This window comes from Aspergillus neoniger, assembly GCF_003184625.1.
Source record: "Aspergillus neoniger CBS 115656 unplaced genomic scaffold BO87scaffold_20, whole genome shotgun sequence".
Lineage (NCBI taxonomy): Eukaryota > Fungi > Ascomycota > Eurotiomycetes > Eurotiales > Aspergillaceae > Aspergillus > Aspergillus neoniger.
In genome coordinates, this window is record NW_020291148.1 from 664,104 (window position 1) to 677,435 (window position 13,332).

The window sequence follows — 13,332 nt, forward strand, 5'->3', positions numbered from 1 at the left end:
CAACGTGTGTGTATCAGATTCAGCTTCAGTCATAATCTCATTCATCATTTCATCAATCAATTCTTCCTGGTCGGGGACCGTCATAAGCAGCAGTGTGTTTGTGTTTGTTTGTGTACAGGAAAAAAGGGTTCTGCGGCTGGAGACATCGACCTTGACCTCGATCTCGGAATGTCGGGCCTTGTTTGTTTCTCCTGGGATTGCATTTACATGGATGTGTGTATGTGTCTTGCGGATGGGAGGAGGGAGCTTCATGAATCTGAGTCTTCGTATTGGTATTAGTCTTTGAAAAGGTTAGGATATATGCAATCATTTACCTCTGAAACTACGTGAAAATCCGTACACTTGAATCGGCGCTCCCTGTTGCAATGACGCATTGAAACCCAGGCTTGACAGAGTCCGTCTTGGAACTTTTAGTCGATTCAGAAGTCTCCACTGGAACATCGCTCACAGGTACTGGGCCCCAACGAATGCAACTAACAAAATGCCCGTGGGCGTTGATCGTCTTCACCAATCTTCCCCCTTGAGACAGATCCCAGCAACGTATTGTTTTGTCGTCCGCAACACTGATTAAGTACTTTCCGCCAGGATGGAACAATAGGCCTCGTACCCAGTTGTCGTGTCCAACTAATGTCTTGATCAGGCGGCCCCGGGATTCCCAGAGCTTGATCGTCTTGTCACGGGCTCCCGTCGCAATAAATTCGGAGGAGCTACTTGCAGGTGGTGCTGTCTTTAGTCCCGCAATAGCAGCCAAGTGCTTATAGCTTGAGGGAGGCGCAAAGACGCAGCACTCGATGAAATTCTCGTGACCTATTAATGACGCAACCGATTTGGCTGATGCGACTTCCCAAACCATCGCGGCTTGATCACGGCCTCCCGTCACCAACCACTTTCCATCGAAGGAAGGAGACACGTCGTTGATCCAGGAGCCCTGCGAGTCGATCACCTTAACACAGTATCCGGTCGACACATCCCATATCCGGATCGTTGCATCCCGACTGGCCGAGATAAGGATGTTATCTGTCTGTCGCAAAAAGCGCACAGCCGAAACTGAATGGTCGTGTCCAGAAAGTGTCCGAACATTGGCATAATCCTTATTCGGATCCCACAGTTTGATCTGGAGATCACTCGAACACGATGCTAGTATTGTATGTCCCTTCTGACCGCCAAAATCGAGATCGGAGACCGGCCTCATGTGACCCTTGAGTGTCCGCTCTAGTTCGCCGAGTTCCCAATCCCATATTTTGATTGTGCAGTCCTCGGAACCGGAGGCGAGAGAGGTGAAGACAGGATGGAATGCGACGCAAGTGACAGCATCTCGGTGCGATTCGAATGTATGTCGGGAAGAAGTGGGAAGCCAGTTTATCGGATCTTTCCCGGTGGAGCGGGCTGTAGGTGATATAGTGTCAAGCTCGGTTTGGAGGCCAGCGAGTTTAGATTCTAAGTCCAAGATCTACACAGTGATTAGTTACCGAGCTCCTCCAGCGACGATGAAAGAAGAAACAACTCCATGCGACCAACCCTGTCAAACACATGCACCTACCTTTTTCTGCAGCCGAGCAATTCCGGTCCATTTCTTCTCTAATAGCCCCTCGTATTTCCGGCACAGCGCATCGTCGAAACTACTGTCCACTTGGAGTTCCTCCCGCAGCACTTCACAACTCCGCGAGGCATTTATTGATGAAAGGTATGCGATAATCGACTTATGCCTGGGTTGCGTATAAGCGCGCAAGCAAGGTACGGCAGGCCATGGCATAAATATACTCACAGTTCCTCAGCTTGGCTGGAGGTCAAGATCTTGGTCATGGTGGTGGTGTATGAACTGTGAGAACCGACACGAGCGACTCTGGTGCCGGACGAGGACCTGAAAGATTGCCAGAGAGACAGAGAAATTCAAAATAAGTGATATCTACCCCCCACATTGGCATGTGGCGCAGTACATAGCCAGGAGGTGATCAGAGTTATGATGCGGAGTATTGTTTTGGCATATTGGCCTTAAAGGGAGCGCGCACCAAAGGCTCAGGCGCGCACTGCGCAGCCCCTCGATGCTCGGTCGCCGATCACGTGTCGCTGGCCGCCGGGGCTATCCATTCTCCGGTTCCGAAGGCCATTCATTACCTCCTCCATCTGTGGCGGTGTCAAAGGGTATCTATCTCCCCAACTACAACACCAGTCGGCTAGGGGGAGCGTTTACCCCGAAGTTGGAGCTGGCCAAAACGACTGCGGACATGCCATCCTTTGTGACAAGATGAGATAATGTACTCTCATGCTCCAAGACCCGGCTAGTGTTCGACTGACGTCAACTAATTCTCCTTAAGTCCAGAAGCTCATGGCTCTGCGGAGAACGCGCAGCTGCTCGGGGTCATTGTTCTAATCAGTACCTGATTGCTCCAAGTCCGCTAAACTCGTGACAGAACACTAGTCTTCAAAGAAATGGCTCACGGGAGTCCCAACGTTTTGCGTCCGAGTGAAGAAGCGGAGGGGATAAGTCCACGAACAACCATTCGAAGAGCACGTCCTCGCTCGTCTCCTTCCGGATTGCGTTGGAAGTGGCGCCGAGAGACTTCGATATGAAGCTGGATAATATGTCCCGATAGAGAAAAACTGTCCCGACACCGTCTCCGCATTTTGATAGTCTTTCCATAAGCTACTGATACATGAGATCTCTACGAACTGGATCTTCATTAGCGACTCAACTCGTCTGCAGTCCGCTTAGTTTGGAAGCTTTCCCGTCTTGTTTTGTCGAACGCAGTGCTCAAGCCATCGTCTGTCGCCGCCGGGTGTGTTGAAGATACATTCATCAGCCGGAGATGGAGGGAAATGAGGGGTTCGATCTCGGCGGCTATCTGTTTAGTGGATATCCTGGTGCAGTCGATATGATTTCATGGTCCAGCCCAGCCATGAAGTGAGGCAACCAGGACTGAAGCATAAGCATGAACTTGGCCTACGGCCTCTCTCTAGTCCTCCAGCTTATGGCGCGAGCGTACCACCGGCGTACCTTCCCGCGGAAAACAAGATGGCCCGAAAACTGACCATGATCAAAAGGGCAATAGTGAGCGGACTTTGACGGCAGAGAAATCGCTTGTAAGTGGACAGCCGTAGGTTGTATTTTACGACATGCTGGTCTTGGCCCCCATTTAGCAGGTCACCCTTTTGTTGAAAGGGAACTGCCTGTGGTTGGCCCGGTAGGTAAATTGGGGAGCCATTTGCATGACTACAAGTACGTACTTAGTACTTAGTATTACAACCACTCTGCCTCTGAGCCAAAGCCATTGGTGGCCCGTGGCCCCATTAGTAAGTAGAGATGTCCGTCTGTAGGAAATTAGGACTTGCTTGCTGGGTGATGATTGGACGACCAGGGAAACGGGTACTATCTGAGAAACGGTTGCGGAAGTGGTGACGGACCAGTGTAACGATGATCCCTGCTGGGATTGGACTGGCGACCTCAGGGTCAGGCCTCTGCCGTGCCATTCCCGTCTGGGAAAGGCCGGTCGTCTTGGGACTCTAAACCTACTTCATCATGGTGTCTCGTGTCGGCGACTCCTAGTACGTTCCTACATGCATGCTGGACGGGTAAGTTTTCTGGTGCGGCTGCGCTCGTGGCTTACGGTTACCATCTTCAGGGTGCAGATCGGATGTAAGATACTCGTGTCTGTTGAACATGAACTTCAGGCCTCTATCCTTATGGTACGACGAAGTCCACCAGTCCCTAGTAGTTTCGAATTATGGGAGACCAGGAAGGCGGATACTCACATACCAAATCAGGTTTCAACTGCGCCAACGGAGTGCCTTAGTGGCCATGGCATCCTAAATTGTAAGATCTCTCTGCCCGGTACCGATGTTGTCAGGTAACTTTGACTAGTCCCAGTTGGGATTAGCGTCATACAGAAGTATGGCGATGACGTAGGAGAATATCGGGCAAATCTGGCACGTGGAACGAGTCGTTTGTGCTCATGTGAGGATATTCTAGTGCCGGAAAGACTAGTTCTATTGTGTACACACAGTCCTGAGCCGTTCGAAGGACATGTTCACTGATGACGCCGAGTTAAGCTTCTTCGGATGGCATCATTACCCCAAATTCTGACCATGCGCCTCGGCCGGCACCATGGAGAGCCTCCCTTGCGTTGGGATGAACCAACGCACGTTGCGGAGATGAATGCCAGCCGAGCTGTCTTATTGCTCGGAAGATCTGGCACCTCCCGAGGAATCCTCGATTCTAGCATCCAGTCAACGTTGCTGGCTACCGCCGAGAAGTGGGTTAAGGTAAAAGTGGCTTTCCTAGTGCACCCTTTCCCGGTAGTGAAGAGAAAAAATGTGCTGTGCAGCATTTATTGCATACCAAGAAGTCAGAGCTATGGGTTTGCCGCTTCAAAACATCCTTTTTCCCGCTCTTCTTTGTGGCAAACCGAGTACTCCTATCTCTATGAGTTCTTCGAAAGATAAGCCCTACATATTCCCTATCATATCATCTCTTTTGGTAAGACGTTGCTCCAATCGTCAAGTCGATTGTCGCCGGGGTATCGCTGCAGTCTGCATCTGCCAAGGGCCATGGCGTCCGCCGTCAATGCCAAGACGCCCTACCAAGGTATAGACGGTCCAATCAGCATTGTTGAGGTTGGACTTCGGTTTCGGCCGGTGTGGTTCCATCGCCCCGCGCTAGCCTGAGTCCGGCCAAAGTATGGGGCGCCATACGGGATCAGTACGCGTATCACGGTATTTGCATCCTGAGAGTCATGCGAAAGCCTATCTACGCCCCTCCGAAATAATTTTATGCCAGCATTTCGATATACTCGGAGGAGGGGTGAAGAGAAAATATGCATTGATTTTACAGCTGCCAAGGTATTGAACAAATTTTTGCCGACCAGTTGCATTACATCTCTTCTAGGAGACTAAGTCGTGGGCACTTGCCACTTCCCGGCGTTTGCAAAAAGCACTAATTTATTTTACAGGGACGGACCCATACCACCCCATGTATCGTAGTAGCAGACAGAAAAAGTAAAAAAGAAAAATAGGAAAGAGGGCAGAAACAGTGATTTGCGATGGGAATTTCTGCGATGCAGTCTTTTTCTCCTTTTTCATGTTAGCTTTCAGTCCAAAGCTGGATGCGTATATAGACCTCAGCTTCCCTCTCCTCATCCCCCAAATCTTGGTTCTTTCCTGTGCTTACCCTCACTCTTCTCTACCACCTCATATACTACCCACCCCCTTCCCGCATCTCTTTCCCCCCTCTACCGTTGCATTTCTTAAAAGAGTCGGCTTGAAGACGACAGCGAGTGCAGTCGATTGATCCTCTACTCCGTGCGCCATCTCATCGCTCTGGGAAGAAGGTTCGATCCATTCGACCTGTCAGTCGGAACCATCACTGTTCCTTGCCCTCTTATACCTCTTCATTCTCCGTCCCTGTCGTCTATAGGTCGACTGAGCTGCAGTTCTCAGCGTCCCTAGCTTCTTTACCCCTGGCATTACTTTATATACCATTGACTCCTTTTGGATATATTTCAAACCTGCTCCAGCAAAGGCGAAAACCGTCTGCTCGATTTCAGCTGTACGACGTGCGCTCAATAGCCTCGACATAAGACCCACGAGTATCCGGCCACTGAAATCCCTGAGCGCCTTTTATTCGGCCCCCGAGTATCGGTTCCTGTTCAGCCTGTCCCTAGCACCAACCTGTCACGGTTATACAGCCATTGCGCCTACTGTATCTGACCCTAGCGACAATTGCGAAGCCATCGGTGGCCCCTAGCTTTCTGAGCATCCCGGATATCGATAGAGAAATACCCTTGCAGACCATAGCGACAAGTAGTTCGACTCACGTTGAAGCCCGCCAAAGCAGACCATCGATCCTATTCCCCCAATTTGCCCCCGGTGCCACAGCCCATATCGAAAGTTGCCCTCGCATGCGACATCGTCAATAAAGTCCAACAACCATGCCTTTCGGAGTCAACCCTTTCCGGAAAAATGACCACGACTTCCCTGGGGTCGTGGTCCCCCTGTCCGAAGCCCCTCCGCATCACAAGCCGAACCCTGAACTAGAAAAAACCGACCGCCCTGATGAGAAGACTGACAATAGGAGCTTGGATAGGGCTCCCTCCTCGGAAGCCGGCGTAGGGTCTGTCCACAATTACAACACCCTGACCATCGAGGCCCTTCGCGCTGAAGTTGAGGCGGATGTTGCGACATCAGGCAAAGACACTGCGTATGACCGTATGTTCTGATGTTGCCCCATGGGGCGGCTGCTGTCCTTTTTCCCTGCTCTGCTTCCTTGCTTTCTCGAAACTTTTAAAGAATGATTAGCCTCGTGCCTGGGCACCTTCGAAAGTCCGAGATCTGATTGTGATCTTCTATATAGGCAAGGCAAAACTCATCAATAGAGCCATCCAGGATATTGGCATGGGCCGTTACCAGTGGCAACTTTTTGCGCTCTGTGGTTTTGGTTGGCTAGCAGACAAGTAAGTGGTTCCCTCGTGCGAATTACTTATACATCAGCTAACGTTGGTCTACTCCAGTCTCTGGTTGCAGGTGAGATAGATACATTTGATTTCGGCGAAGATATCGTCTTTGGTGGCTGTTTTACTAACCGCTAAAAGGGTGTTGCATTGACACTAACCCCGATTGCCTCGGAATTTGGGGTTTCTACCACATGGGTCCGATTCACAACATGCTCCTTGTTCTTGGGTCTTTGCATTGGTGCATCGTTCTGGGGTATCGCGTCCGACATCATCGGCCGTCGCCCGGCTTTCAATATGACCCTATTCATTTGCGGTGTCTTTGGCATCGCCGCCGGTGGTGCCCCAACTTGGATCGGGTGCGTCCCCTTGGTAGTCTGCGAAGTCGACGCTTGCTAATGTCTCATGCTAGAGCCTGTGCCCTGTATGCTTGTTTGGGTCTTGGTGTAGGCGGTAACCTGCCCGTCGACGGGGCTCTATTTTTGGAATTCCTGCCTTTTGCTTCGGGAAATCTTCTGACAATGCTGAGTGTCTGGTGGCCTCTCGGCCAATTAATCTCCAGGTATGTCATCCTCATCTAGCGTCTTGAGTCTGTGGCTAACAAGTAATCAATTAGTCTACTCGCATGGGCGTTTATTCCGAACTACAGCTGCAGCAGCGATCTGCCTGCTTGTGGTAACGTTGCTAGCGGAGAGGCGTGCTGCACTAAGCAAAGCAACATGGGGTGGCGCTACTTGTGCTTCACGCTGGGTGCCCTTACTTTCGTCATGTTCATTTGCCGCTTCTTCCTCTTCCATCTATACGAGTCGCCCAAGTATTTGCTTGCACGCGGCCGTCAGAGCGATGCTGTTGCTTCCGTTCACGGCATTGCCCACAAGAACCGAACCAAGACGTGGCTGACTGAGGAAATCCTCAACGAAATTGGTGGTTATCCTGAAGAGGTGGCAGAGGAAAAGCTCAGCTTTGCTGAAATCGTGCGGAGGAATCTGTCCAAATTTTCCTTGGAGCGCATTGGACCCCTCTTTTCCTCCAAAAAGCTTGGTTTCTCCAGTATGTGTTCAACACAACACTCCATTTTCTTAACCTAGGCTAACTAGTCAACTTTTCAGCCGTTCTCCTCTGGTTCTGCTGGGCTACGATCGGAATGGGATATCCCTTGTTCAATGCCTTCCTCCCCCAGTACCTCGAGCGTGCAGGTGGCTCCAGCTCCAGCTCTACATACATTGCCTACCGGAACTATGCCATCACTTCGATTGTCGGTGTCCCTGGGTCGATCCTGGCCTGCTACACTGTTGAGATCAAGTATGTCGGCCGTAAGGGTACGATGGTTATCTCCACCTTGATTACCGGAGTTCTGCTCTTCTGCTTCACGGCCTCGACCAACTCCAACATCCAACTGCTTTGCTCCTGCCTCGAGGCTTTCTTCCAGAACATCATGTACGGCGTCTTGTACGCCTACACTCCCGAGGTCTTCCCGGCTCCGAACCGTGGCACGGCCACTGGCATTTCCAGCTGCCTAAACCGCATTGCGGGACTGTGCGCGCCTCTCGTGGCCATCTACGGCGGAAGTTCCAACCCAGATGCTCCTATCTACGCATCTGGTGGATTGATCCTGGCCGCATTCGTGGCCATGTGTCTTCTCCCTATTGAAACCCGGGGAAAGCAGACGCTGTAAATGATAACAAAACAAAAGAGGAAAAAGGGAGGCACACATTTATATGTTCTTTTCATTATTATCTTCACCATCACGGCTGGTTATGTTTATACGCTCATGTCTCAACTTCTTGGGTAAGCGAGCATATTGGAATGATGCATGATACCCATGTTTTGAATGGCTTGCATGGACGACGGGATTGCACATAGTGCCTGGTGGATATATGTATACATGCCCGCTTGATTGATTAGTTCCGTCTACTGACTTGTTCGGTTGTACTACTCTTCGTGTGTTGATATACTTATGTTGTATGACGTGGATGCATGCCGTTTTTCTTTTGGTTAGCCGTATATAGGATCAAAAGAAACAAAAAAAGGAGCATGATAGCATAGGAAGTGAAATGAAATCCATATGAATTTCAATATTAACCACATGTTTATAGTAGTAATCTTGTATTCCTTCCAATCAATCATAAGGAACACTCTTACACAGTATAGCCATCCTCATTCAGCGTAGCACACACTTTAAGCAGTGATCAATAGTACTAAGTATACTACTAATCTTCGGTCCCCGACCACTCCTCTCCACTCACTCTCATCATCACTCTCATCCCTCATACATACTACATACTGTATACTACGTCCATAGACAACATATCAACTAGATAAACTAATGTCCTTTTCCTCTCCTCAATCGGTTATACAAGTCCTGAGTAAGGGACTAGATAGATAGAAAGACAGATACTTGCTATTAAGTTTCAGAATCGAGGTAAGAAGTTCCAATACTAAATAGATAAGAGTCTTGATTATATAGATGGTAATTACGGATGGGGGGTATATACCCGATAAGTGGATTGGGTACAAGAGTGGTGGTGATATTAGATTCACATGTGTTGCTACTAGTGCTACCTACTACTGCAACTACGACTACGACTACTTATACTGCTAATAATACTACCATTACTATTTAGAACTACTATTACTAGTAGTACTGCGACTGCTGCCTGCTTCTTCTTCTACTACTTACTACGTACTGCAAAATTGGAAACCATGAGAATTACTTTAAGCACTGTTATAGATGGGATTAGCAATTTATTCTTTCTTTTCTATTTAGACAAAAGGGTGATACTGCACACTGTATGAAAATAAGTTGTATCATCTAGGGCACAGGGAGTCAGGTCTGTATGGATATACATGCAGACACCTTGGTTCTTTGGGGTCTTCCAAGGCAGTATGCACTACTATACTTGTGTAAAAGAGCTACGCGGAATGCACCAATTAGGCTCAAGGCATAATTCTACAGACATGAACTATGATCATGTTCATCCGTTTCGGCCATCTAGAGATACTAACATAGATCGACCAGGATTTTGCTTTTAGTTACGAAAGAAAGAGAGCAAAACGTACATACGCCGGACTATCCCGAGAAGAAAAAGGAAGCAGTTGCAGTGATATCCATAGATATAGCCCACCACGCATCGTGAATAATCCATGCCACGGATGTGCTCCTTTCGCAAATGTGTATGTATGTGCATCTGAAGCATCAAAGCATGTAAATGTATAGCCCCCGAGGAAAATGGCACGCACATAATGACATTCATCGAGCAAAACAGCCCAGCAACAATCAGTACAAATGTGAAGAAAAGGGACCATACCATATGCTGTGCCCAGAACCCGAATACAGCTAAAACATGAGTAGGAAAAAAAAAAAAAAAAAAAGGATTACCAGCCATGAAAGGAAGAGGTAAGAGAAGAAGAAAATAGCAACGATAAAAAAGAAACACCCAGAATAAATGCGACCGATCGAGTTCGTGTGTAGCCACCCGGGATCCTGTCCAACGTTCGAATAAGGGGAAGGGGGAATAAGGGTTAGGTCATCAGATCAAGAAACTCATAAGCAAGGGGAGTTCGTAGCCTGTGGCTCTCGAGGCGTCAGGTAGTGTTGCGGATCTTGGGAGATGGAGAGAGAGAGTTTGGGAAAGAGAGAGGCTTAAGCAACCTGGCCCTGTTGTCGTCGACCTCTCTTTTCTAATAAGGTGGCGTTGTCGAGACTCAGCTCGAAGGGCTCCCGCGCACCCCGCGCAATGCTCTGCTTCGCAGCGGCTGCCACTTTGGCGCTGTGCTGGCCGTATCCTTGCTGCTGTCGGGGCTGGTGCGCTTGGCGCGCTTGCGCGGCGTGGCTAGGCGCGCCCAGGTTCGTCGATCGAAGTTTTGCCTCCATGGCCGCTACGTCACTGGCTTGCTGGGAGGCTTTGGGAATCTTAGCCGGAGGGAAATCTTCCCGAGGAAGAGGTTGGTAGGTGATCTCTTCAGCCTCGTCGTAGTCTTCGTTCAACGGATTAAGCGCAGACTGGAATGCTGTAGACGGGTTCGCACCACGATACCCTTGGCGGAAGTTCTTGCGTCGCTTGCCTTCCTCTTCCTGTCGGTGAACGGCATAACCCACGTCGAAGACCTCGCGCAGATTGATCGCTCCAGGAGAGCGGAAGTCCATGGGGCGCTCGAGACCGGCAGAAGCTGGGTCCATGAGACGGGCGCTGGCCGGGGCGTAGGGCGCTTGATCGGCCGCGAAGGCGTCCAGTTGTTGTGTTTTGCGGGTGGTTAGCGGGGTTGCCAGAGGCGGAGCATCTGCAGCTGCTTCGGTTGCTTCGTCGGTCTGACGAATCCACGGGTGCTCCAAAAATTGCTTGATCGTGTACCGCTTCTCCGGGTCAACCGTCAACAGATGGGAGATCAAATCCTGCGCCGACTTGGAGATATCGTCCCACCACGGCGACAGGAAAGTATATTGACCACGCGCGACCTTCTCGGTGAGAACTTGGATGCTCTCGTCATAGAAAGGCGGGAAGCCACAGAGGAGGGTGTAGAGAACACAGCCCAGGGCCCACATATCAACACTCTTCGAGTATCTCTCATCCTTGACAATCTCGGGCGCGGTGTAGCCGACAGTTCCACAGGGCGTCATAGTTTGGCTGTCCCAGATGACCTTGGACAGACCAAAATCGGCGATCTTAATCACACCAATGCCGCCGGCGCCCTTTCCGGGAATGAATTCGCCTTCATCGACCTTGTCCTCGTCCCCAGGTTGACGAGGTTTGGGGTTTTTGCTCGGGATGAAGTCGATGGGGTAGAAGAGAAGGTTTTCGGGTTTGATGTCACTGTCGCAAAAGTCAGCAAAGCCAGGGGGGGCGGACCAGAGCGCGTAGGAGGTCAGGCCTTACCGATGCACGACACCGGATGTCTCATGAAGATACTCAATGGCCTTGGCGACTTGAAGAATGACGTGACGACTAAGGTCTTCGCTGAAGTAGGTCAATCGCACGATCTGATGGAACAACTCGCCACCAGGGCAGAGTTCCAGCACGATGTAGTAATATTGGCGCGACTCGGAAAACTGGACCAGTTTGACGATATTCGGGTGATCTAGCTGGCGCATAATCTGGACTTCTTTCAGGATATTGGCGCGCTAAGAAACAAATGAGTCATTAGCTCGAGCAAACACTTTTGGAGTCATTGGTAGCAAGGGGAGGCGAAAAGAAGACATTGCAAGGGCAGGGTATCAGGCGACCCATGCGACTTGGATGGGTGACTCATGATAGATCATCCCAGAGGGATTGCGCACCTCTGTAGCTTTGGGTTTCTTCTTCAACCCGGGATGTAGATGGGCGGATGACTATCGACAAGAGATTGGCGAAATGACTCAGAAAGAGAAAAAGAGAGATGTAAAGAGAATACAAGGCAAACCAGCAAATCAGAAAACACAGAGAGCAGCATAAAGAGGAATAACCAGAATGCGCATAAAAACCATGACACAACCAAGGGAAACGAGTTTGTGGTTGCAGTTCCTACCTGATTACTATTCATTTCAAACTTCCGGACAACTTTGATGGCCACGTCGCCATATTCGCCGGTGCTATCCCTGGCGCGATAGACGTTACTGAAAGCGCCATCGCCCATCTTCTCGACGAGGGTATAACGTTCGAGGCCGGGATATCGGGGCATCTTGTTGCGACTGCTCTTTTCCTCTGCGATAATCTGCTCGAGTTCGGCCTCGCGCGCGCGGCGGGTCTGATCGGAATTCTTCTGGGACGGCTGAGCCTGGCCGTTGCCCATTCTGCTGTCAATGGCATCCAGGTTGCCAGCAGCGGGAGGGTAGGAGCCCTGGGGTTGACGTTGTTGTTCGGCATGAATGGGAGAGACATTGGTGGTGGGTTCGGCATGCGGCGTCACCAGGCGGGCTTGTTTGCCATGACGTATGAAATTCTTGAGACTTTGTATGGTACTCATAGTGTGTGTGCTGAGTAAGGGGGGGGAGGGAGGGAGGGAAGGGGAAGTGGGGGATTACAATGGAAGAAAAGGGAAAGAAAGGGACAGGGAATGAGGAAAAAGGAAAGTGAAGAGAAGTAAGTAGTAGGGGGGGGGAGGAAAAAGGGAGGGAAGAAAGAGGCCAGACAGTAAGTAGTAGTAGGAAATAGTAGGAGTCAGGCAAGGTCAGTAGGACGAGGAAGAAGAAATGAAAGCCAGATGATGAAATGTGATTGGGAAGGAACCAAGATTCTCTGTGTCTCTGTTTTTTTCGTTTTTGTCCTTTTTTGGGTTAAACTGTGTCTAATTTAGCTGCTGGTGCTTTTTTACCCCGCCAAGGCCTAAACTGTAATTGTCCGTTAGTGTCAGTTGGGAAATACAGTCACTTAAGGAAAGATGTGCGTGAGTAATGACAGAATAACTGCAAAAAGACAAGACCATGACGTTTCGGGAAGATGATCGATCGGGATTTGTCAAACTAAATTACAAGGTGGCAGGACCGAACAAAGAAAATGGACACACACAAGAAGGGGTGGGAGGAGCAAAGAGGAGAGGGGAGGGTATTTTTGGGATGAGTATTTTATTACCTGTGAGTGAGATCACTGCTGCTTGCTGCACAGTCAAAAAGACACACCCCAGTAAAGAACCACAGTCGAAATTCTGGATGAAAGGATTGGAGGATTGACGGGACACCAGTCACAAAATAATCGTCGTAGAGTAAATTAATTTTAATTTAATCTTCTTTCCCTTTCTCTTTCAGCTGAAATGGAGACGGAGAGAAAGCGAGAGGACAGGATGGTGGGGAAATGCTGGCCGATGGGCAGATCGATGGATGGATGATGGATGGATGAGGGCAGCTGGACAGACTGCAGGCAGCACAACGTGAGGGAGCACCGTGGCAGGAATCAGAAATAAAATCAATGGCGGACGA

General features: G+C 49.8%; 5 protein-coding genes across 5 annotated transcripts; 2 read left to right on the plus strand and 3 right to left on the minus strand.

Moving 5' to 3' along the window:
- Positions 1-322: 322 nt before the first annotated feature.
- Positions 323-1,803, minus strand: BO87DRAFT_310491 (WD40 repeat domain-containing protein; the record flags this gene model as incomplete). The annotated part of the gene is made up of 3 exons (XM_025619508.1): positions 323-1,450; positions 1,541-1,706; positions 1,766-1,803. 3 exons carry the CDS (start codon positions 1,801-1,803, stop codon positions 323-325), a joined length of 1,332 nt encoding a protein of 443 aa, XP_025478882.1.
- Positions 1,804-2,781: 978 nt separating this feature from the next.
- On the plus strand, positions 2,782-3,099 carry BO87DRAFT_88730 (uncharacterized protein). The gene has a single exon (XM_025629653.1). It carries the CDS (start codon positions 2,882-2,884, stop codon positions 3,062-3,064), a length of 183 nt encoding a protein of 60 aa, XP_025478883.1. The 5' UTR covers positions 2,782-2,881; the 3' UTR covers positions 3,065-3,099.
- Positions 3,100-5,924: 2,825 nt separating this feature from the next.
- Positions 5,925-8,118, plus strand: BO87DRAFT_310638 (putative sugar transporter; the record flags this gene model as incomplete). The annotated part of the gene is made up of 7 exons (XM_025619513.1): positions 5,925-6,201; positions 6,347-6,446; positions 6,504-6,516; positions 6,585-6,802; positions 6,856-7,005; positions 7,060-7,493; positions 7,553-8,118. 7 exons carry the CDS (start codon positions 5,925-5,927, stop codon positions 8,116-8,118), a joined length of 1,758 nt encoding a protein of 585 aa, XP_025478884.1.
- A 1,294-nt stretch (positions 8,119-9,412) lies between these two features.
- On the minus strand, positions 9,413-9,958 carry BO87DRAFT_88823 (uncharacterized protein). The gene has a single exon (XM_025629656.1). It carries the CDS (start codon positions 9,827-9,829, stop codon positions 9,473-9,475), a length of 357 nt encoding a protein of 118 aa, XP_025478885.1. The 5' UTR covers positions 9,830-9,958; the 3' UTR covers positions 9,413-9,472.
- On the minus strand, positions 9,958-12,611 carry BO87DRAFT_88809 (serine/threonine-protein kinase). The gene is made up of 4 exons (XM_025629655.1): positions 11,946-12,611; positions 11,719-11,769; positions 11,318-11,562; positions 9,958-11,254 (listed from the first exon to the last, which is right to left on the minus strand). Exons 1-4 carry the CDS (start codon positions 12,381-12,383, stop codon positions 10,087-10,089), a joined length of 1,902 nt encoding a protein of 633 aa, XP_025478886.1. The 5' UTR covers positions 12,384-12,611; the 3' UTR covers positions 9,958-10,086.
- Between the last annotated feature and the right edge of the window lie 721 nt (positions 12,612-13,332).